Raw genomic sequence first — 23,682 nt, forward strand, 5'->3', positions numbered from 1 at the left:
TGACAGGTCAGTTGTAATATTTTTATGTTACAAAGAAACACGGGGAGTTCGGGTGATAAGGTGATTAACAATGAGAATGCATTCAAATAAAAGTCTAGCCAGTTACTCACTAAGTATTATAATACGACAAATCATTATCAATGATTAATTACGATGTCTAATACTTAGAAGGACTAAATTGTAAAACAATCAACAATGCACAAAAATCAATTTAAAGAGCTAAAGTGGTTGGTTGACATACATGTTTCTAGTTAATTCTTGGATTAGGGATCTAAAGGGTTCATACTCCTAATTGGTCCAATTTTACCTTTCATTAATCATTTTATCAAATTAGACAATTTAGTCCAGTTTATCTCTTAACTTCACTAAACTAAATTGGGACAATCACATTGATTCCTAATAGGTTCTTCTCTTAGTCTCACTTATCTAATTGTTCACCTAGAGACATCAAATTTAGGTTTTAAAATTTAGTCTAATTTTTGCAATTGAACCTAGAATATACCAATTCTGGTTTAAAACGTAGTTATGAGTCAAAGGTCAAACAACCTAACCAAAAATATATTAAAAACCAATCATAATTCTAATACTAAACGAACAAGGAGTCGTTCTTTCGCCATTTAAAAACTATAAATATACATACACAGATATTAGAATTCGTTGATTTGTTTTTCGTTTTACGTTGACTCTGGTAAAGCGTTATTTCCTTAACTAGTTTTCGTTTACAAATGATATATAATGGAATCTTCGTCTTCATGGTTTGCATGTTTTTATTTTGTGGTTGTACAGTTGGATTAATCCATTGAAGGTAAATAATGGAGAAGGTGGTAAACATGAGCCATTGGAGAAGAAAACTTGTTTTGTGGATGGTAATGGTGATTCAATTATCACTGTTTCTCTCTGTGTTCTCTACTGAAATCCATGCCAGGTTCTTCCTTAATCTCTTCTCCCCACCACCCCACCCCCACCCACATATTTTCACTTTCTGTTTCGGGTTCGAGTTTGAGTTTTGCCTCCTGCTGGACTTTGGGTTTAATCCAAATCGCTGTTTTCCCGTCTGTTTCACAAAGTATTGAGTCTTCGGCTATAGGTTTAGGGACATCATAGCCTTTTTCACACTTAATCTAAACCACAAAGGCAAGATTAAATTCTTACCGGTTACCACCATAACTTGGTAATAGAGTTGGTATCTCAACAGTTCCACATCCTCTCTTTTGACAGTTTGTTTTAATACAAATTATTTTTCTAGTATTATTTATGATGTCTTTAACCGATGAAATCAAATTCAAGTGTAGATATGAATAGACATTTGAAACGTCATAATAGTTTAAGTAAAATAAAAGAGCTGGAGAATTATAGCATACTTTAGTCATACTTTTCCAACAACAATTTAAAGTTCAACTTTTCAATTCCTTTTTCCTTTTTTACAATTGTTCATATACTTAAAAATTTGATTAATTGCAGAAAATTCCTAAAGGACAACGACATTAACACTAATGATGTCCGGTTACACATAAGTGATCGCCAAGTAAGATTCATATTCTTACACTGTTCTTATAATTTGTTTTTGCTTTTTGTTTTTTTCATTATTATGATTAACTTTCTTTTTATTTATATTTCAGGTGATTATTGATAATGGACTTGCTGAAGTCACTATCGAGAATCCATCTGGTTACTTGATAGGAATTAAATATAAAAAGATGCAAAATGTACTTGAAAGGAGAAACCACATTTCTAATAGAGGGTATTCAAATTTTCTTAACTTTTAAATAACGGTCGCAAGGTAATATTATCGTTGTTGTTTTATTGTTTCCATTACTTACATTTTATGTTTTAGGTACTGGGACATTGTGTGGGATGGTGATTCCTATGATAAGTAAGTTCTTAAACCCCAAATAATTTTTTTTTTTTTGACATACTCTATCCTCATTTAGAAATTAAAACATTTTTTGTTTTAGGAACTAATTTAAAATTTTAATGATAATTTGAGGTTGTCATGTTTTAGGAACTAATTTAAAATTTTAACTATAAATTGAGATTGTCAAGTGGAATTAACCCTGGTTTTAACTGTTTAATGTTTCATAACAGACTAGAAACCAAACACGTCGAGGTCATAACACAAACTAATGACATTGTAGAGCTTTCCTTTACCAAAACATGGAATTCCAAAAACCATGGCAAGACAATTCCCTTGAACATACAAAAAAGGTACATAGTCCGGCGCGGCATCTCAGGGGTCTACATGTACGGCATTTTCGAGCGCCAGAAAGATTTTCCCAAAGCTCATATGTACCAAATAAGGATTGCTTTCAAGCTCAAGGAAGACAAGTAAAATACATGAAACCTTGATAACAGCAATATATATATATGGTACACGTGTATGTGACATTTTTTATTTTTTGAATTAGGTTCCGATTCATGGCGTTATCGAACACGATACAACGAGTCATGCCTCGAAGTGAAGATCGGGTCAAAGGTCATAGTAAGCCTCTTGACTTCAAAGAAGCTGTTTTACTGACAAATCCATCAAATCCAAAACTTAAAGGAGAGGTAATAATTTTCTAATAGCCTTTTAAAACAATTAAATCGCATGTAAAATAATATTTTAACTAAGTGCCTTAAAAAGGACAGGTTGACGATAAGTACCAATATTCTATTGAGAATAAAGATAACAAGCTTAACGGTTGGATATCAGACCACGATTCCATTGGTTTTTGGATAATGACCCCTAGTAATGAGTTTCGATCAGGCGGTCCGCATAAACAGGATCTTACTTCTCATGTTGGTCCGACTGCTCTTTCGGTAATTTTATTTATAAGCCTAACACAAACAATTTTTTTATAATATTTGTCATAAAATAAATTTAATTCAATTTAATTTTCATGATTTAGATGTTTGTTAGTACACATTATACCGGGACTGAAATCGACACATTCTATAAGGAAGGAGAGGCTTGGAAAAAAGTTTTTGGTCCGGTTTTGATCTATCTTAATTCTGCTTCTTTAAAGGACGATGATCACCGAAAGATCCTGTGGAATGATGCTAAAAGACAGGTTTTTTTATCGCTATTTTAATTTCAGTCCCTGTTTTTTTTTTTTCTCTTCAACATATTAAATAGTTAAATTTTAGTTTTAATTCCTCTATTTTTGGTTTTTCTATTTTTATATTCTCATTAATCAGTCAAAATAGTTAATACTTTAAATAATGATGTTTTATTATAGAAACCAAATTATACCAAATATGAGCATAGTAGAGGACCAATACCAAAATTTTTCCATATTTAATTATAATAACGATTTAAACTTTTAATTTTTTATTTTATTTTTACTATTAGTTGAGTGAAGAAATTGAAAGTTGGCCTTACAATTTCACTCGATCAGAAGATTTTCCTCACTCTCAACAACGAGGACAAGTTAATGGACAACTGCTAGTGCAAGACCGGTATTTGTTTAGTTAGCCCTTCTATTTCTTCATCTAATTCAATTTAGTATTGCATGAAGCTTATCTTTACTTTAATTTTCTTGGTGTTTAGGTACATGGATAAGCAATTAATGCAGGCAAAATCTGCCTTTGTGGGGTTGGCCCCCCCTGGAGAAGCTGATTCATGGCAAAAAGAAGGAAAGGTTAATATTATGAACAAATTTTACATATTAGTCCCTAAATTTCAAAACTTTTCAAGTACACCCTCAAATTAAAGTATTATTCTAGTCAGGTCCTTTAGTTAGTCTATTAGCTTATGTCAAATATAAACCGATAGCTAGACTCGCAAAAAGACTTGGTTGAAACGTTACTTTAATATGAAGATTCAACTGATTTTATCATGTTATTGTTTTGTCTACAGGGCTACCAATTTTGGACCCAAACCGACAAGATTGGTCGTTTCAACATAAAAAATGTGCGACCAGGGGTGTATAATTTGTATGCTTGGGTCCATGGTTTCATTGGAAGCTACAAATTAGATCTCAATATCACTATCCAACCAGGTTAATTTCATATATTATTGATCTCTTTCAATTGTAACTTTCATTACAGATTAGTTCTTTAAAGAAATATTTGAATACCAGGAAATAAGATCGAATTGGATACACTTATATATGATCCACCAAGAAATGGACCAACATTGTGGGAAATTGGGATTCCAGACAGGACAGCGGCCGAGTTCTTCATACCTGAACCATACCCACAATATGTCAATTCAATTACCAATGATGGTGCAGACAAGTAAGCTCTTTATGTCTTAACACCATGGTCGAGATTTGAATCCTTTTTTTGCTTAAGATTTCAACATGAATTTTCAATTTTTCATAAACTTGCTATTTGATGTTATTATTACAATGAACAGATTCAGGCAATATGGATTGTGGGATCGATACTCGGATATTTATCGTGATAGTGACCTTGTCTACACTGTGGGTACAAGCAACTATTCAAAGGATTGGTTCTTTGCTCATGTTCCAAGGTGCCACTTTTTTAACTCACTGATTTCATCAACATCTTCGAATGTTTTTCATGGTTGATTTAGACATTGGATTTAATTTTGGATAGGATTAATTTGTATCAAATTAATTTGAATTTTAGAATTTACGAGTTATTTCAAGTTTGAATTCTAATTAAGTATTTAGATCGAATCATCTAGAATTTAGATTATTTTAAGTCATTAGTTCTAACCATTTTTAATTTGGATCATTTTTAAGTTTGCGCTAATCAAGTTTAAGGTGCAGACTTTTATAATAAAATCGGATTAGATTAAGTGCGGATTCAAATTACTTGACTAAACTTTTTAAGTTCAAATTAGAATTGACTAGTCTAATCCTAGGAATGTAACTTAAGAGCCCCTCAAAAATTTTGAAAATTTTAATTTGACTTTGAAAATTTTAATTAAACCTTTTAAAATTTTTGAAAATTCTCATTAATTTTCTCAAAATTTAAAAGAAAATTAATTAAACTCCCTAATTTTTTTTTTAAATTCTTAACCCCAAAACTTAATGCTATGTTCCGCTATTGTCTAATCCATTTTTTGATCCTTATCAATTACAGGAAAATCGGGGACGATTGGTACCGACCAACAACATGGCAAATCAAATACAATCTCCAAGATGTAAACAATAGAGGAACCTACACTCTCCAAATGGCAATAGCAGCAGCTTCTTTTGCAGAAGTAGAGGTACATAAATCTCATCTCACATTTCCATCATTTATCAGAGATATCTTTTTCACTTTATTTCACTATTTCAACCACTTATTCATGAATTGGCATCTACAGGTTCGATTCAACGATCCAAATTCCGATCGACCTCATTTTACAACCAGAAGAATCGGTTACGACAACGCCGTACCAAGGCACGGGATTCATGGATTGTACAGATTGTACAGCATTGAAGTACCTGGATATAGATTTCTTAAAGGGAGCAACACAATATATCTTACTCAGACAAGAAGTGACAACTCCTTTGAAGCTGTTATGTATGATTACATTCGGTTAGAAGGGCCTAATAGTTTAAACAATTAATTAATGGTATCAAATGTGATTTGTTCTTTGTTTTTTTAAATTCTTTTTTAATGGTAATATGATTGTAATTCAAGCCTTGATTTCTATTACTCTGGCAACATTCGATTGTATATCATATATTAATTTTATGAAATAAATTATGGGTGTTTGATAAACGGAGTTTTAAGCTTTTTAATTAATTTGGACATAAATTGAAAATTTGATAATCAAAACCTCTAATTGTAATGTATGATGAATAGAGGTTTGTAAGAGTTTTTAAGCTAAAACCTTCAAAATAAAAAACGCAGAGATAGACAATTTTTTTCACAACTGATTAAGAATAACATATGTGAAAATACGTATCTGATCATGCTTGTTAAAAATTATTCACTAATTAATTTTCATAATGAATGTTTATTTAAATAAAAAATACTAAGAAATTTGTTTATTTAAAATTTCAAAATATTCACTAATTAATTTTCATAACATATGTGTTAATTCTTGATAATAGTGTTTTATTTCAATAATTTCACTAGACTAAAGTATTATAAACAAATAAATACTTAACAATAAATTGCGTCATACCCTTATTTGTTATTTTACATATCAACTTTCATTTATTAGTTAAGTTTTACTAAATACTTTTAAATAAACAGTTAATAGAATCAATCAACCAGTCAAATCAGCCACTATAATTAGTTATCAGCTAATTGTCAAACAGGGTCTATAATTTTTTTAAAGAAAATCAAGGATTGAGTATAGAAATTATCACAATTAGAGAAAAACAATTCAATTAAAAAAAATTGAAAACAACCAACAAACCTACTTAGCATTGGTTGGTTAAGTTTGTTATATGAAAATTGATAATGGATAATAGGCCCACCGAAAAAAACCAATTTAACCATCATAATTGATATGATTGAACAAAGCAATTGGTTAAATCAATTAAGTCAATTTGAATCAATTTTCGATTAACATTAAGAAATACTTATAACATAAAAAAAAATTTAATGCATATAAAAGTCTTGAAAAGGAGAGGCTATCTCGATCAGAAAATGAATTTTTTTTTGGTGAATTGAGCATGAAAATTTTAAAACAATTCAAGTACTCAAAACAAATTTTATTACATAGTAAAGGAGATGAAAACTACCGGAATTTAAGACAACGGGGACTGGTCACGATGGTTTTTTTTTTTTTTTTTTTTTTGAACAAATGGTCTCGATGGTTTTTATATCTAAATGAAAGGGAAACACCTTTAAGAGGAGGGCCTCAATGTGTTACCAATGTCAATGACAAATCTGTATTTAACATCACCTTTGAGAAGGCGATCAATGGCGGTATTCACATAGTCCATAGCTATAACTTCAATGTCTGTTTTTATGTTGTGTTCAGCTGCAAAATCAATCATTTCTTGAGTTTCTTTCATTCCTCCAATCATGCTTCCTCCTATTAATTTCCTCCCTGTCCATTCAGTGATGCAGAAATTATACCGTTAACATCGAAATTAGCCATTACAGGACTCAAATTTAAAGATATGTAAATTACCTTGAATCAAAGGAAATACTTGTAACTCAAATGGTTTCCCTGGAATACCAAGAATCACAAGCTTCCCATGAGATTTCAACAGCCCAAGCAATGGCAACAATGGATGTTGGGTAGATACCGTATCGATGATTCCATCCAATGTGCCAATGCCAGCCTAAACATGCAAAAAGAAGATAAGGCTACCAATGACAAAGAAACAGGACGGAGGTTGAGATGTCCTCATCCATCTCCGTCCCACGATTGTATTGATGAAGAATTTACTAAAATTCTCTCAAGTGAAATTCGTAGAGTGACTCGGCTTTTATAATCCATACATACGACATACCTGAAGCTGATCTTGGTCTCGGCTGACTAAAAACGAATCGGCACCGAGATTTTCCAATGCTTCCTTTTGCTTTCTAGGAGATGTGCTGATCACCGTAACATTGGTTCCCATTGCCTTTGCAAATTTCACAGCTAAGTGGCCTAGTCCTCCTAGTCCAACAACACCAACACGCAAACCAGGCTTATCGAGTCCATAGAATCTCAACGGACTATACACCGTGATACCGGCACAAAGAAGAGGGGCAGTAGCATCAAGAGGCAGGTTCTCAGGAATGCTGACGACAAAGTGTTCATCGACAACCATAGTGTTGGAGTAACCTCCATGTGTAACAGCTCCATCATAGTACTTTGTCCCATAGGTGAAAATCATTTTGGGACAGTAATTCTCAAGATTGTTAATGCAATTGTCGCAAGAATGGCATGAACCAACCATGCAGCCAACTCCAACTCTATCTCCAGCTTTGAACTTTTGAACCTTACATCCAATTTCAGTCACTTCACCAACAATCTCATGCCTGCATAAAATCTAATGTAACTTAGCAACGAAAATGTACGAAGATAAAAGAGTTAACAGAACCAAGTGTTGGTACAAGTGCTGGTACAATGGTAACGGACATTGTATTTTCAGGGAAAGAACACAGCTCCAAACTTTAAAGACATATTGTTAAGAGTAGCAACTACAATTTTAAATTAATTTTTATAGACAGTAGAATAAACACGAAAGATATGAACGGAGACAATTGGAGTTACCCGGGGACAAGAGGATAAATGGAATTCCCCCATTCATTCTTAACCATATGAAGATCTGAATGGCATATCCCACAATAAAGCACCTTGAAAGTCACATCTTTTTCCCCTGTTTCCCTGCAAATCTCACATCATTTTTGTTTAGCAAACAAATAGAAAAAAGGTAAAATAGTAACGAAGGTCCTTGTATCATGTAGTTTTAGTATATTTAGTCCTTCTACTATTATTTGATAAATTTTTTTTTTGGACACATTGAAAGTCGAGACTCATTTCATCAAAAGAAATACAAAAAGATCCTAAAACCAAAAAAGCAACATCAACACCAAGAGAACACCCTAAAGAAAAAAGTGTCTGTGTCGTCACCCCTTTTAAACAATTGAAATGTTGGAGGGATCATTATCATACAATGAGGTTTTAATCATTTATTCAAAGAAGTCGAGTAAATGTGCATGATCCCTTCTACACGAAGATCCTCCATTTCAGCTGGATAATATGAACTTTAGATGAAAACCCAATATTAAAGAGCACCGGCACATGCAACCATGAATATGCATACTGGGTCAAATCCAATAACATCCCAAGACCCAAATAAAGGTCACAATGAGGAACAAAATACAAAAATCCAGAAAATTGAAGCCCACCATCATGGGAAGAGCCACACCAGAACAACCAAATCCCAACCACCAAACAAGGCACCGGCGAGCCATCAATGCCGACATCCGCCACAAATGTCATCGAGAAAACAAAGAATGCCATACCAGTCAAGCTGGTGATGGCCACCAATGGTGAGAACTAGTATTAGAGTACGCTAGGTCGGTCTGGTTGTTGGCTGCATGCACGATGGTGATACCAAAGGAGCCAACCTCAGGATAATAAAATGAATTTTTTGCAAGATTAGAGAAATTCATTTCCATTAATTCAATCAAATAATTTGAAATGATTTATTTTATAAAAACTACTTTAATATTACATAAACATATTGACATTTGACGGATATGATAATTTTTTTTTATATTTTAAGAGTATAAAAATATCCAAATAAATATATATATCACATCATCACATCTTTTTTCTAAAAATTATTAAATTAGGATAAACGGACTAAATCCACTAAAAATACACCATACCTAAATTATTTTATAGAATTTAACCATTAAAAAAACACCCTTTAGAAGAAGAAACGCAGATTTAATGATAAAATCTAGTAAATAACAAACACCTTGTGAAAAAATTGAAGGGAGAAAGAACACCAGAGCTATCTTTGGCTGCCCATCCAAAAGCCTTGTTGGAGTGCACTTCTTCTGGCAATCTTGTCATTGTTTGAATCTCTAATTTTTGGGATTAAATTCTTCAAATTTTGAATCTGTTTTTGTTCTTTCTTTCTCAAAAGCTTCAACTTTATAGCTTAAAAACAGGCTTTATATTTAGCTTTTCATGAAGTTTAATCATTTATGAATTTTATAGGATTTACAATCTGAATACTTAATTGTTTAGTGTTACTTGTGGTTAATACTTTTATTCTACATTTATATCTTTGAATTTAATGCTTATTAAACTAATTCCTATTTGAGGTTATCATTTATATCTTTCAATTTAATGCTCAATAAATTAATTGCAGATTCTCTCCCAATACCATAAAGCTGTTACAATGGATGTTTTAATGGTAATTACGACAGTTTAATAACATTGTTTACAAATTTCGGCTTCACAATTTATATCTATCGACTCTCGTTCGAAGAATGAATCAAAAAATTTTCAGTATAATATTTAAGCTATAATTTATCTATAAAATATTGAATGTTTGACTCGAGATTTGACTTTTCACTATTGTCCGATTCGCCCATTTTCTAGTTTTTTTTTATCAAGTACACGCGTGCTCGTCACTCATCTTAGTCCACAATGTACAATCTAGATAACCAATGTCCTACTCGCTCTCCCCTACTCGTCAACATCCTCCCAAAGACATCTAAGGACATGTGTCACCTCTAGGGGGTAACCAACCCCGTCCTTGACATTTTTGAGGACCTAAGCAAAACAATAAGGTTTTAAGTTCCTTAAAAGTTGTAGAAAAAATAATTTAGGCCCTTAAAAGTTAGTAAAAAAAATTGACCTTTAAGAGTTAAAAAAATTTGACATTTTGCTTCCAAATGCTCTCCTATGTATAGAAATATGAATTTAAAGGATTAGGAGTATAAAATTCACCATTTTAAATCAAATAATCATCCAAAAATGCATTAAGAATGAAGCTAAAACATGTTACTTTCGACATTTATCAAATATCCCCACACTTAAGCGTTTGCTTGTCTTCAAACAAAATCCCCAACCCACATGCAAGTTAATCCTCAAACAAAATCCCCAACCCACATGCAAGTTAACTTTTCTTAATTCATTATTTTCACCAATCATGTTTTAGGACAACCTATAAATAATCATACACTGGAAATTCAACCCAAATGACACTAAAGAACACAAGCAATCCAAGCAGTGATTTTTAAAACATAAAAACATAGGCACCTCTCCTATCTCAATAATTACTTGAAACTCAAACTCAACAAGAATTGACATCCTCACTAAGGTTCACTCAAAGCACTCAAGGTGTTTAAGGTTCAAGTTATATGCTCAACAATCAAACGAGAAATATTATTACCATATGCTTGCTTGAAAATCAAATCACCACTACTATAAAATGAGATGACACACCAATCAAGAGGTCTTACATAGTTGTAATGGGGCTAGATTAAGAGTATGAAAAAGGTCAGAAAAGTTGATTATAATCTAGATCGAGATAAATTACCAAACTAGACAAAAAAATTCAGTTGCTAAATTAAAAGAAATTACATCAACAAGAATAATCACAAATGGAACTAAGCTTTTCAACAAAATATGAAACTAATTATTTAAGATCAATCAAATTTTTATATTTTTTTTTTTTTTTTATTTTGATTTTTTCCTCCATTTTATTTTGATTTTTATTGATTTTTTAAATAAAATTCAGCAATTCAAATAATGGAACATAGTTAGGTAACTAACCAAATTTTTTATTGATTTTTTAAATAAAATTCAACAATTCAAATAATGGAACATAGTTAGGCAACTAACCAAATCAAATCTCAACAAAAAGGGAGTCAATAAAAATGATAATTTTACAACATAAATATGAGTTATGGGTTAACATTAACGGGTTAGGAAAAATTGTGTTAGGATTAATAGGGTTTACTAAGGGTTAATTCAATAGGTAAGCTTTTTATAGGTTAAGTGGGTTAAATCCTAAGTGTCTCTATCATCTTAGTATATCAAATCAATAATGTGGTCTCGATATGCATAATCGAAGTAAGTTCTAAAATAACAAATCAAGTTGACATACTCAAAACCAAAAATAAAATGAGCACAAAATAAAATATATGCTCTATAGGCTCAAAAGCTCACAAAAAATTATGGTTTTGATGTCAAACTTGCAATTTCAAATTTCAAAATAATTTTTCAATTCAGGGAGACAACCTAAAATATTTATTTCTAAAAAACAACTTATCATGCTTGACTCTCTCATGTCTTAAAGTATAAATCAACCAATACATAACAATTCACAAATTAATCCAAAACAACATCAATAAAAAATTCAAATAAAATAATTCGCTCTAATGGAGGGTATGAGAAAATTAGTTAAACACAACAAATAATTCAGAGATTTTATCATAGATATACAAACAACCTCCCACACTTAAAATGTACATTGTCCTCAATGTATAAACAGCTATAAGCACAGAATAAGCACGATATCAAAAGAGAGGGAGAGAACTGAAATTGCCCTAAATTTGGATGAAATCGTCAAAATAGTGAAAATCGACGTTGTGGGAAAATCTAAATGAAAAGCTTGTTTCCAAGCAAAAGAACAGTGATCGTCATCATAAGAGGCGTCGGGATCGTGCAATGCATAATCAGAATGAGAGATTGAAGGTGCTGGTGAATCTAATGCAAAGTCACGTCGAGGCTATTGAACCACTCAAAGCATCACTGCTTAAAACGGTCAAACCGTTCGGAGAGATCTTCGAGTGTAACAGCGAGAGCAGCAGTAAGGTGACTCGGAGGTGGATGATGAGATAGGTCCTCATGGTGAGGAGGATCATCATCGAGAAACTCCCGTGCTCATCTTGACGATCAAAATGAGATAGTCTATATCGATGGGGACCCACTCCATATTGTCACTCAATCATCCTCATATGACTCATAATCAATAACCCTTGCAAGATCATCTGTCCAACCAGTGTAATAGAGGATGTTAACTCTGAAGTATCAATAAAGCCAAAATACCTCACTAGGCGAGTCACGTAAAGGCTCAAATAGATATGACCCTTCCTACTACGGTCAGACTGGTGGCAAAAAGATAAGACGATGAAGTATGCAAGATCAAATGAACGTCGCATTACCATGCTCCAAAGAAAATATGCATCATAAGTACCGATGACCCCAATGTTCTTCCTCCGATCGATTAATGTGTGCACCAAAATGGCATGGAGGTAGTGTAGTGTCGGAGGTAGAGAAGTTGCCTTCGACTGACTCGGGTTATATGGTGTCACAGCCGCAACAATGTCAATCCAACAAAGAGAAAGTGACTGGTGAATGTGTCGGTATAATGTGGGGAACCCCTCGGTACTCATGAATTCCTCATAATAGAGTCCAAGTGTGGTTTCAAAACCCGGGATGCTCAAATAGTGTGTCACACCCCCGAGCTCGCATGTTGAAGGATTTTTACCCGAGAGAGAATTGAAATTGCCCTATACTATCCTACTACAACATCGCATGTTGAAGGAAGAATGTAGAATATAACTCTTGTGTGAGCTCTGAATAAGCAGCTCGACGATGGTAAAAAATTGATCCCATAGAGCTGTGCCGATGAGAGCCTGAACCCGATCAGCCAAATGGATCACCTCTAATGCTTCCCAATCTCGGCAACGAACTCGACCCAATGGTCGTGCCTTCAGCTACTAATATTAGTCCTCATGTGAACCTAAGAATGATTGGAGACACAGATGTCTCGCGACTGATTGAGTGGCCAAGACGAAATTGCCCCTACTGTCTTCCGCTTTTTCGAAGCAAGGACGGCGGTCTTAGTCTTACCTCTGGTATTAGTCATAATGTACCTGCAAGCATAGATAACAACTGAATAACGCAACATCACTACAAATGAAATAGCACATGGACAAATCAGCATGAAAAAGTAGAACACATCAGCACCAACTCAACCAATGACGAAAGCCAAATCACATAACCAAAATAAGAGTCTACTCCTAATATCAACTAGAACTAATACTAATTAGAATCAAATAGGAACAACAATAACAATAAAATTATAACTAAACCTAAAAATTTTAATTGCAACAGTAAGGTCACGCATTATACTAAAGATAATAAAAATAAAAATGATAATAATAATGATGATGGTGATAATAATAGTAAAATAAATAAAATAATAATAAAATAAGGGAAATGGAAGGACTGCCAGGGTTATGGTTGGACGATGGTGGCGATTATGGACAGAGATATGGAGGTCGACGCGAACAGTAGTAGGCTAGTAGAAATGGCTGGTGAAGGAAATGGTGGGGGAAGTAGGCTGCACACGGTGTAAATCTAGGGGAGGTTAGGGTGTTGTTGACGGTGGAAATAAGAAAAGAGAGGCATGGGTGGTTGTGCATGGTGGACTCAGGGAAGAGAAGGGACAATGATTTTGGTGGTGTCTCGAAGGAAGAGACGGTAAAAGGGGACGAGAAGCGCGGTCAGTGAGGGGGACAGATTAGGGATGTATAGCTAGACTCATACGCGCTACGTTAGTCCTAAAATCGACTAAACCGTAACTCTGATACCAATCAAATGTAACACCCCTAATAACCCACATCCGTCGCCGGATTAGGTTACGAGGCATTATCAGCCAAAACACAATCCAAAACAATCATTCATTTCTGAATATACAAAAAAAATATTATCTTCTTTATAGAAGTTTCACAACTAAAATAGCCACAAGTCAACAGTTCATATAAACCAGACATGCATATTTGATTTCCAAAAACCAACCAAGTATAACCAAATATCTAATCAACATTTCGAAGCAACAAATATACATCAAGCTGTTTAGGTCATACATAAAAAAAAATCCATGTTTGAACCAAATGTCCTCTTCAACTATGACATTTAACAACCAATACTTAATCAAGATTATAAAATTTCGTATATCTAGCATGCATCAAAACATTCACTTGTATACATTTAATTCTTACAATAATTACTAAACACATCATTTTGTAAACTAAATCACATTCGTTTGTTAATCCTGTCTACATGAAACATTAACAATCATTACTAAATAGTCAAATATATTTCTTACTTATTACAAAGTTTCATGCGCATATTACTATATAAAAATAGACCATTTTAAAACACATATATCAAATAAAGGCATACAATTTATTAACCCACAAAAAAATGAGTCATTAACAACTATCATCAAATGGCCAAATATAACTTTTGAACCTATAAGTCTACGCACATTTTACCATTTCAATTTGAATCAATTGCAATCACTAATAATAAAACATAACATGCTTATTCGGCATTCTAGTAATCATATCTAGACATTATTATTATTTTATAATCAACCAAAGAACACATGCACAACCGATTCATTAATCAAATATTCGGTTCTCAAGTTAAAACTCCTCTGATCAAATTAAAACAATCATAGAACATATTTGTAATTTGCCATCACCAATCGAATATAAATAGCTAAATGCAAATAATGACATACCAACACTCAACCTACAATTTAATCACCAATACCATTTCATAAATAGCTTATAACCTTCATCTATATTTATAGGACACAAACCAAATTAACCATTACAAATGAATTAGATTAACCATTATACAATCGGCTATAAATTCATCACTTACTCCATTACAAAGCCAAATCACAAGACTAACCACATATGCTAATCAAATCCCTATACCAAGCTTATTAAATGAGCTAGTTTTAAGTTGTTCATATCATTACCCGAATCAAGACATAAAACTAAACACAATTCATATATGTCATAAAGCATACTTACCAAAATGAGCATAAACCATGATCAAATATAATCGAACATAAGCATAATGATCAAGCCATTTTTGCATGGCTATATATATAAATATACAAATCCAAAATCGACCAAAACAAATATTAGCCTATACATGTCATAAGTTCAAAGTTCAAACTTTTAAAATACCGAAATAACGAACAATAGCGTGGCAGATTTCCTTAACGATCCCCGAGCTCGTAACTAGCTTCCAAAATCTATAAAACAACAAACAAACACACACACAGTAAGCTTAAATAGCTTAGTAAGTCATAAGCAAATAAAACATTTCAATAATATGCATAATTCAATTAAACTAAACTGAACCAAACAAATTATAACCTTGTGTACATGAATTATGCTTACAAACTCAATCATTAACTCATAAATGTACATGTACTCATAACATAAATAATTCTCACTTTATAATGCATATTTCATATTTAAATCATAAGTACACATTTACCTTATTTTCTCAATCATTTAACTTAGCACATACCTGACCTTTTAGCTTGATTTCACATTCGATCTTTACTTAATATTGTCCGTGGAACCATTCGGAATTAATAAGGATACTCAGATAGTCAAAAAGCTCGAACAATGCCAACGTCCCAGACGTGGTCTTACATGTAATCACATATCGATGCCACTGTCCCAGACAGGGTCTTACACGTAAATCACAAATCGATGCCAACGTCCCAAACGTGGTCTTACATGAATCACATATCGGAATCCTATGTCATAACATATGTATCCTAACTATTCCTAAGGTTCGTACGGGGCTTTTTAACGTCATAACTAAGGGTGTTCAATGGGTTAACTGACCAGTTAATCGACCCGAAATAACATTAACCGAATTAACCGACCTTTCAAAATTTTTAACCGTTAACCGAACCGAAATTTTTTCAAAAAAATTAATTGAACCGAAAATTTTTCGGTTAATTCAGTCGGTTAACTGACTTAACCGAAAATTATATGTTTTTTTTTATTTTTTGTTAAAATAAGTATAAAATTAACCGAATTTACTGAATTAATCAAATTAACCGAATTACCCAAATTAACCGAATTAACCGAATTATTTGTATAAAATTATATGTTTTTATTTTATTTTTAGTTTTAGATTTTTAGTATTAGATTTTTATTTTTATTTATTAAATTTGTAATTTTTATGATTGGGTTGGTTTTGGTACTTGGGTTAATATATATTAAATTGGGTATTTGGGTTTATGTTGGATTGGGTTTGAGTGAATAGTGGGCTATTTATATATTATAATTTTATTTATTAATTTTTTTCGGTTAACCGACCGGTTTCGAACCGAATTAACTGTTAACTGAAAACTCAAAAAATTATTAACCGACCCCCAACCGAATTAATTAGGTTAACCGACCGATTAACCAAATTCGGTCGGTTAACCGAATTTTTTCGATTTTACCCGAATTTTGCACACCCTTAGTCATAACTCGATCAATTTAGGCTCATAAATACTTATCCTATACTTATACAAATTCGGTTTGAACATACATATACAAGTGATAATTCAATTCAGCATAAATAAGATACATACAATCGAATTTAACGACATTTATTTACTTATGAACTTACCTCGTACGAAGACGAATAGACCGGGTCGACTATTCAACAACTTTAGATTTCCCCCGATCCAAATCCGATTTTCTCTTTTCTTGATCTAAATTAATATAAATTAAACTTATTTAATCAAATATTCAATCAAATTCATCCAAAAACACATAAATAGACAAATTACACTTTTACCCTTGACATTTCATATTTTTCACAATTTAATCCCTATTTCACAAAACACAAAATATTCAAAATTTGAATACACCCATGTTAGGCCGAATTTACCCCTAATCCATATAAGCCCATATGCTTCATTTATTTCATATTTTGACCCCTCAATTTGCAAAATTTACAATTTAATCCTAAATAGACATTTTTATCAAAAATCATTTAATTAAACTTGACAACCTAACAACATATATTTATTTTTCATCATCAAATAAAAAAAATCCCAAGCTATCAACAATGGTAAATCACAAAATCCACAACCAATTCAAAAATTCAAGCATAGGCTAGCTAGTATCCGAAGCAACGATTTCAAAAACGTAAAAAATACCAAAAACCAAACAAATTACATATCTAAATCAAAGAAGACAAAGGCCGAACCTAGCTTGCTCAAAAATGGTGTTTTTCACCTTTAACTTTAGGCAATAGTGAAGAAAAGATGAACAAAATGTTGTTTTATTTTAATTTAATAACATTATTTACAAATTACTAATTTGCCATTAATGAAAACATTTAATATTCATATAATGGATGGCCATTTATGTAATACTCCACTAACTATGGTCTAATAATATCTCAAGGACCTCATATTTAATAAATCATAACAAATAAATACTTTAACAAATAGAAAGCCACTTTTGCATTTTACGCGATTAAGTCCTTTTAATTAAATCGAACACTCAAACGATAAAATTTTCACACGAAATTTTCACACATATAAATTAACATGCTGTAAACACCAAAAATAATATTATAATATTTTTCTGTCTTAGATTTGTGGTCCCGAAACTACTGTTCTGAATAGGGTCTAAATCGGGCTAGTACATTGAGATTCAGTCCTTATAACTTAATTTGATATAATTTGTTAATGTCATTTTATAATATAATTAGTTAGTCAAAATAATTAACGCTGTTAACAATTTTAGTTGAATTTTTGAAGTGGATTTTTCCTTAAAATTATTATTCCAACAAAAAAAAACAAAATTCAACGTTAGTATGATTAATTAAAAGGTAATTAAGCCATGATGTAATTAGAAGAGGTGTTTTTAAGAAATGATACACAACATTATTTTAATCAGAATAGTTCAAATTAATTGTTAGCTATATGGAGTAATAAAAACATTATTGTAAAACAAAAGATCAAATTATGTCAAAAATTAAATTATAGAGACTTAATCCTAAATTTGAGCATAATAGAAAGACCACCATTGTAATTTGACAAAGAAAAGAGAAAAAGAATAGAAAAATAAAGAAAAGAAGTAGTTTTGTGTTATTATTTTTATTTTTAAGTTTGTGTATTTACTTTTTATATATAGTTATAGACTAATATGATTTTTAATATATTAATAATCTTTTATATTCAAATTACATTTTTTTACATTGTGTTAAATTGTTTTCCTATATTACATTCAAGAAAAATTTAGAAATTTTACACATCAATAATTTTTTATATAAATTTTTGTAAGTTTATGATCATACATGTTTGTATCCAAAATTCATTTTCTTAATGATGTATTTAAAAAATTCATAAGTTCATTTTATTCATCCACTTAATTAGATAACCCATTAAAGGATAAAGTATTTTCAATGTTAAATTATGTATTTAAAATATTGGTCTCAACATTTACTCACAAATTATTAATTGATTTTAAATTATTTTTATAAAATAAATTTTATAATTGTATAAAAATTTCATGATTAAAATGCTATAATATGTTAGTTATATAAATTTAATTTAAAATAACTTTAATTATAAAATCAAATTGTAAATCCCCACTTATACGGGATTTAAAACTAGTATAAATAATACTATAATTTATAATTTTTATAATAAATAATTTATATTTAATTATATATGTCCGAGGAATAAATTGATAGAATTTGTAAACGTGAAAAATTAAAATTTTCAAATTAATAAAATGAATAAGTATTGAGGACTAAATATGTTATTATAACAGTAAGAAAAAGGCCACATCATCACTTCAGTTAACTATTTAATATAGAGTAACCAAAATAGAAATTATCTAAAACGTTACTAACTAAAATTTGGTGGCCAAAATAAAAACATACTAAAAATTGGATAATTCATTTTACAATTTACCCAATTTTTTAACCCTCAATCAAATCGAACCGGACCCGACTATTAACATCAACATGCATATGTATGTATTTGTATAGAGGTTGGGTTTTCTGGTTTGGTAATCACGGGAATCCAGCCACCTCCTCTCTGTCTCTCTCTTCAACAATCACATGTTTCTTCTTCCTTCTCTCTGTCTCTTTCTCTCTCTCGTTTCTTCATTCATATTCATATGTATATATCAGACAAGTGATGCTATTTGTCTATCTGGACCCTTCCATCGAACCGTTTTCCTTACCAATTTGTAACTGTTACTTTAACATCCTTGCTCTTTGGTCGGTTCTACTATGCCCACTTTCCCATCTCAACTACATTCGATAATGACTAATTCCAGTTTATGGCTGGAAATTATATAGATTTATTATGATTTATGTTGGGATAAATTCTTGTTATAAATTGATTTTATTTTATAAGGAATAACTTTTATTATTTTTATTTTTATAATGAATTAGATTTTCTTATTTTAAAATTAAAATTATTGAATATAAAGATAAAATCTAATAAAATAAATGAAATAATAATTAAAAAACGTAAATTTGTTTTTTATTTAAAATTCATTTAAGAAATAAAATAACATTTTTGTTGGAATTTTGAATTTTGAGTACAATGATTGATTTATTTTAAACAAAATAAATGACTGACTGAATTCTTAAAATAGTAATTTCTATAATGGGTTAAATTATGAAACCTTGTCAAAAATCAGAAGAGATAGTTCTGAACAAATGAAATCGAAAGTGATAAGGTGATGACTGTAGCTGACTAGCTACTTCTAATACTTTGAGTTCATTGTATTTCTGAATATCTATTTTGGGTTAACAGATTGACCCATCGTATGTTCACTTAAGGGAAATAGACAAGACACAAAGGAACTGAGAGTGGATTTTATGTAACTTCCTCTCACAAAACCAAATATGCTTCATTTTCATTACAGTACTTTAGATTAGTACTGCTCCCAACCTACTTTTAGCCCTCTTGTTTCAATGCCATCACTTTGTCTTAATTGGTACCATGAAATAGACTAGGCAATAGTACTGCCAAGACAAATAATTATAGGACCAATAAGTGTTGTTTTATACTGGTAAAATACACTACATTATTAAAAAAAAATTATAATCATGAATCTTGAAAAATTAGCCTTTCAAGTTTAAAAAAAAAAAAAAAAAAGAGGTATGAAATAATTTTGTTCATATTTAGGGGTGCGACTTAAATACCGAAATTTTTTTTTGAAAAAAAAAATCAAGCAGTCTATCCAAATTTGCATCTCTTTATATTATGCCAAAGGTTTCAGATCATCTATAGTTTCTTTTCCTCAACCTTATATCCCTACGCTTTCCTCATTTTCCATTCAGATCTAACCTCAAGAGATTACCCCGTAGCATATATGTATATAAAGCTTTCTTTGATCATCAAATCAAACCCATATTTTTCTCTTTCTCTATCTATCTAACCCATGCATGAAACCAATCAATTGAGTATCACTATTGCCTCTGCAAAAGGAAATTGAAATTTATTTGCTTTTTTTCCTTTCACTTTTTTTTTTCAAGTTCATTTTCATGATGTCTCTTGATAATCCTCCTGCGAAACCAGGTGGTGGTGGTTCTAAAGAAGAAACTCAAAAAGGTGGCAGCCGGAAAACAAGTTCAACAAGGACACAAGATCAAGCCCTAAAGTGTCCAAGATGTGATTCGCCCAACACCAAGTTCTGTTACTACAACAATTACAGCCTCACTCAGCCTAGGCATTTCTGCAAGACTTGCCGGAGGTACTGGACTAAAGGTGGGGCTCTTCGTAACGTGCCGATCGGCGGCGGTTGCCGTAAGAACAAGAAGATGAAGTCATCTTCAAGACCGTCATCAGGTGACCCTAAAGGCTCTACTTCAGAAATGGGTGGTGGATTGAAGTTCTTTCATGATATATCACCAGCTATGGATTTTCAGCTCGGTGGGTTGTCGTTTCAATCACCAGCAACTGGTATTTATAACCAGTTTGCTTCATTTGGAGATGGCAACAATAACAGCTCGGTGGGTTCTCCATTGATGGGGTTTAGTAATTATCCACAACCATTACCTTCGGTTACTACTAACCTTACTGGTGCAATTCAAGACATGGGTTCTTCATTGAATGTTAATAGCAACCTTGCTTCTTCAATTGAGTCTTTAAGTTCCATAAACCAAGATTTACACTGGAAGTTGCAGCAACAAAGGTTGGCTACTATGCTCTTTGATGGCGGTGAGCAAAACCAAGCACAACAACAAAAGCCATTGCCTATTTTGTTTCAAAACCTAGAGGTTTCAAAACCTGAGAACGTTTCAACAATGGGGAATCCAAGGAAAAGCAATGAAACTGCAAAGGAATGGTTCTTTGGGAATTCATATGCAACTCCAACCACTAGCAGCAATGGCAATGATAATAACAATACAAGCAACTGGAATGGTGTTCAAGTTCAACCATGGAATGATTTGAATCAGTACACTACGTTGCCCTAAAAAGGTAGATTAAAAAAAAGTAAAAACTAATATATTTTCCAAAACAAAAACCCATTTAGCTAATTATCTGTTTAGTATGTTCCATTGGATTTTCTTTCACATGTAAAAGTTGAATCAGGTACAACAAAAAGAGATATTGTTTTTTCTTTTTTTGTTCTTCTTTGAATATTAAGTAATCGCTTTATGTTTTGTGTCTGTTTGCGTTTGATATATGCTTTCTGTATTTGTTCTTTAGATACTGTTGGTGTTGAAGAAATTGACATGGATTACAAAATTTTAACTCGAATCGCTTTGGGATCTGTAATTTTGGACTGTTATTGAATGTTGGGGGATTTAATGGCATATGTTTTGTTTGTGGTATGTTGAGTCAGTGTCCAAAACTCCCAGTGTTTCAGTACTGTCTCCTTTGATATCTCTAGCTGCTAGATTAAGGAACTGTGTTTCAGGCTGTTCAGGTCTACTGGACATTGTCAGTTTGTCACCTTATAAATGAAACACTACGGCCACTGGGAGTAGGCTGGCCAAGCCCCGGCTTCACCTTCCTTTGCCTTTGCCTTGGTTGTGTTTAAGCCTGCCACTGTTTCCACTTTCCCCCTTTATCGAACGGGTAAACTAGACTTAGAGTCGCTAAATTATTAGTAAGTTTATATTTTGGTCACTCAACTTCAAAAAGTTACAAAATGGTCATTAAACTATTCAAAAGTTATTTTTAAGTCATTGAACTATTTGAAAGTTTTTTTTTGAGTCATTTGGATGTTAAGTATTTTTTTTAAAATCTGACAAGCGAGCTCCAAGCGACGACTTGATAATCGGTACAATAAATAAATATCTATCAACAAGTAGAAGAACATAAAATAAAGCTGTTTAGATTTTAACAAATAGATTCATGACATATAAAATTGTTTCGTAAAACAAACTAAACTAAAAAAGGTCATACAATAATAATTTTAACAGTTCGATGACTTCAATAAAAATATTTAAATAATTTAATACTATTTTATTAGATGAAAACTTAAATTTATTAATTTACTCTTATCGAATATCGATGTAAGTAGTTGCAGTGTGGTCTAATTCGGTGGTGTTTGAGGGGAAAAAATGGTGGCTTCAAAGTGAATTGAATGAAAAGATTGTCAACACTTGAAGATTCTTTGTTTTATGCTTTTTATGGTAATTTCAGGGAGATGTTATCCTTAAATAATTGATAAAGTTGTTTTCTCTTTCTTTTTTTCACTTCACGATATTAAAATTTTAAATTTATTTAAAAATATTAAATTTCTTGATCGAAATAAGAATATTTAAAATCTGGGGTTGAGATACATCATTTTTATAAAATAAGATGTCATTCCCAGATATACTTTTTTTTCATGGTTAATGCAATGGCTACCTTGTTTTCCCTATATAATCACAATCATTACCAATATGATTTTTTTCATATCCCAATGAACCAATCAATCCAGTAACAAGCAACACCTTTAACCAATTAGTTCCACTTTTCATTTCTTTAATCTAAAGTTTTCCAAACCCTTAAAAAATAATTATTAATTTAATTGAGTATTAATATGTGCAACCCTATTTTTATCTTAAAAAAATAATTTATTTTAAAGCCACCATTCTGTCTCATTTTCTATTTGTCTTTGGGGTACATAATAGCTACAAACTATTATCATATGTAATTACATAAAACCATCCTTGAAAAAACACACACTTTTGGCCATTTAATCACTTGTCTGCCTTTATCTTCACTCTTTTTATTAAACATTAAATTTTCAACATTCTATAGGCTTATGTTAACCTAAACAAAGGCCATGACTAAAAGACAACCAAAAATTTTAATTTTTTTTAAACAATTTTGCTTTTGGGCTAAGGTCCCCCACCCCTCCCAATCCCACCTTTTAACATCATGTTTCTCCTTTTCCCTACCAACGTTTTCCTCATATGCGCCAAAAGCTTTTAGCAATCATTTTACCCATTTGTTTTATTCTTCTGAATTTTCCCCTTTCTTTTTTCTCCATGACATGACAATAATCAAATAATAAGGATTAAAA

General features: G+C 31.6%; 3 protein-coding genes across 4 annotated transcripts; 2 read left to right on the forward strand and 1 right to left on the reverse strand.

The window, feature by feature from the left end:
* The first annotated feature begins 812 nt into the window (after positions 1-812).
* On the forward strand, positions 813-5,506 carry LOC108466386 (probable rhamnogalacturonate lyase B). The gene is made up of 15 exons (XM_017766710.1): positions 813-925; positions 1,462-1,525; positions 1,620-1,741; positions 1,835-1,873; positions 2,086-2,325; positions 2,406-2,547; positions 2,629-2,799; positions 2,889-3,050; positions 3,332-3,438; positions 3,530-3,620; positions 3,839-3,980; positions 4,062-4,218; positions 4,340-4,456; positions 5,035-5,161; positions 5,261-5,506. The coding sequence occupies exons 1-15, from the start codon at positions 813-815 to the stop codon at positions 5,504-5,506; spliced, it is 2,040 nt and encodes a 679-aa protein (XP_017622199.1).
* A 1,031-nt stretch (positions 5,507-6,537) lies between these two features.
* LOC108466633 (probable mannitol dehydrogenase) lies at positions 6,538-9,587 on the reverse strand. 2 transcript variants are annotated; one of them, XM_017767019.2, is made up of 5 exons: positions 9,321-9,587; positions 8,105-8,218; positions 7,356-7,869; positions 7,031-7,184; positions 6,538-6,946 (listed from the first exon to the last, which is right to left on the reverse strand). In XM_017767019.2, exons 1-5 carry the CDS (start codon positions 9,416-9,418, stop codon positions 6,741-6,743), a joined length of 1,086 nt encoding a protein of 361 aa, XP_017622508.1. In that variant the 5' UTR covers positions 9,419-9,587; the 3' UTR covers positions 6,538-6,740. The 2 variants fall into 2 exon arrangements, with proteins under 2 accessions (XP_017622508.1, XP_052881247.1); XM_053025287.1 differs by lacking the exon at positions 7,031-7,184 and having other exon boundaries at positions 6,815-6,946.
* Positions 9,588-20,382: 10,795 nt separating this feature from the next.
* On the forward strand, positions 20,383-21,923 carry LOC108466635 (dof zinc finger protein DOF5.7-like). Its single transcript, XM_017767022.2, has one exon. The coding sequence runs from the start codon at positions 20,705-20,707 to the stop codon at positions 21,635-21,637; it is 933 nt and encodes a 310-aa protein (XP_017622511.1). The 5' UTR covers positions 20,383-20,704; the 3' UTR covers positions 21,638-21,923.
* The last annotated feature ends 1,759 nt before the right edge of the window (positions 21,924-23,682 follow it).

This window comes from Gossypium arboreum, chromosome 2, assembly GCF_025698485.1.
Source record: "Gossypium arboreum isolate Shixiya-1 chromosome 2, ASM2569848v2, whole genome shotgun sequence".
In the NCBI taxonomy this organism is placed as follows: Eukaryota; Viridiplantae; Streptophyta; class Magnoliopsida; order Malvales; family Malvaceae; genus Gossypium; species Gossypium arboreum.

Coding starts and splice junctions, on each gene's coding strand:
- LOC108466633 (XM_017767019.2), bottom strand. CDS start 9,418: ATGACAAGATTGCCAGAAGAAGTGCACTCCAACAAGGCTTTTGGATGG. Junction 8,219..9,320: donor CCCTTCAATTTTTTCACAAG/GTGTTTGTTATT, acceptor TGAGATTTGCAG/GGAAACAGGGGAAAAAGATG. Junction 7,185..7,355: donor GAGACCAAGATCAGCTTCAG/GTATGTCGTATG, acceptor TTGCATGTTTAG/GCTGGCATTGGCACATTGGA.
- LOC108466386 (XM_017766710.1), top strand. CDS start 813: ATGGAGAAGGTGGTAAACATGAGCCATTGGAGAAGAAAACTTGTTTTG. Junction 2,800..2,888: donor TTGGTCCGACTGCTCTTTCG/GTAATTTTATTT, acceptor TTCATGATTTAG/ATGTTTGTTAGTACACATTA. Junction 5,162..5,260: donor CTTCTTTTGCAGAAGTAGAG/GTACATAAATCT, acceptor TGGCATCTACAG/GTTCGATTCAACGATCCAAA.
- LOC108466635 (XM_017767022.2), top strand. CDS start 20,705: ATGATGTCTCTTGATAATCCTCCTGCGAAACCAGGTGGTGGTGGTTCT.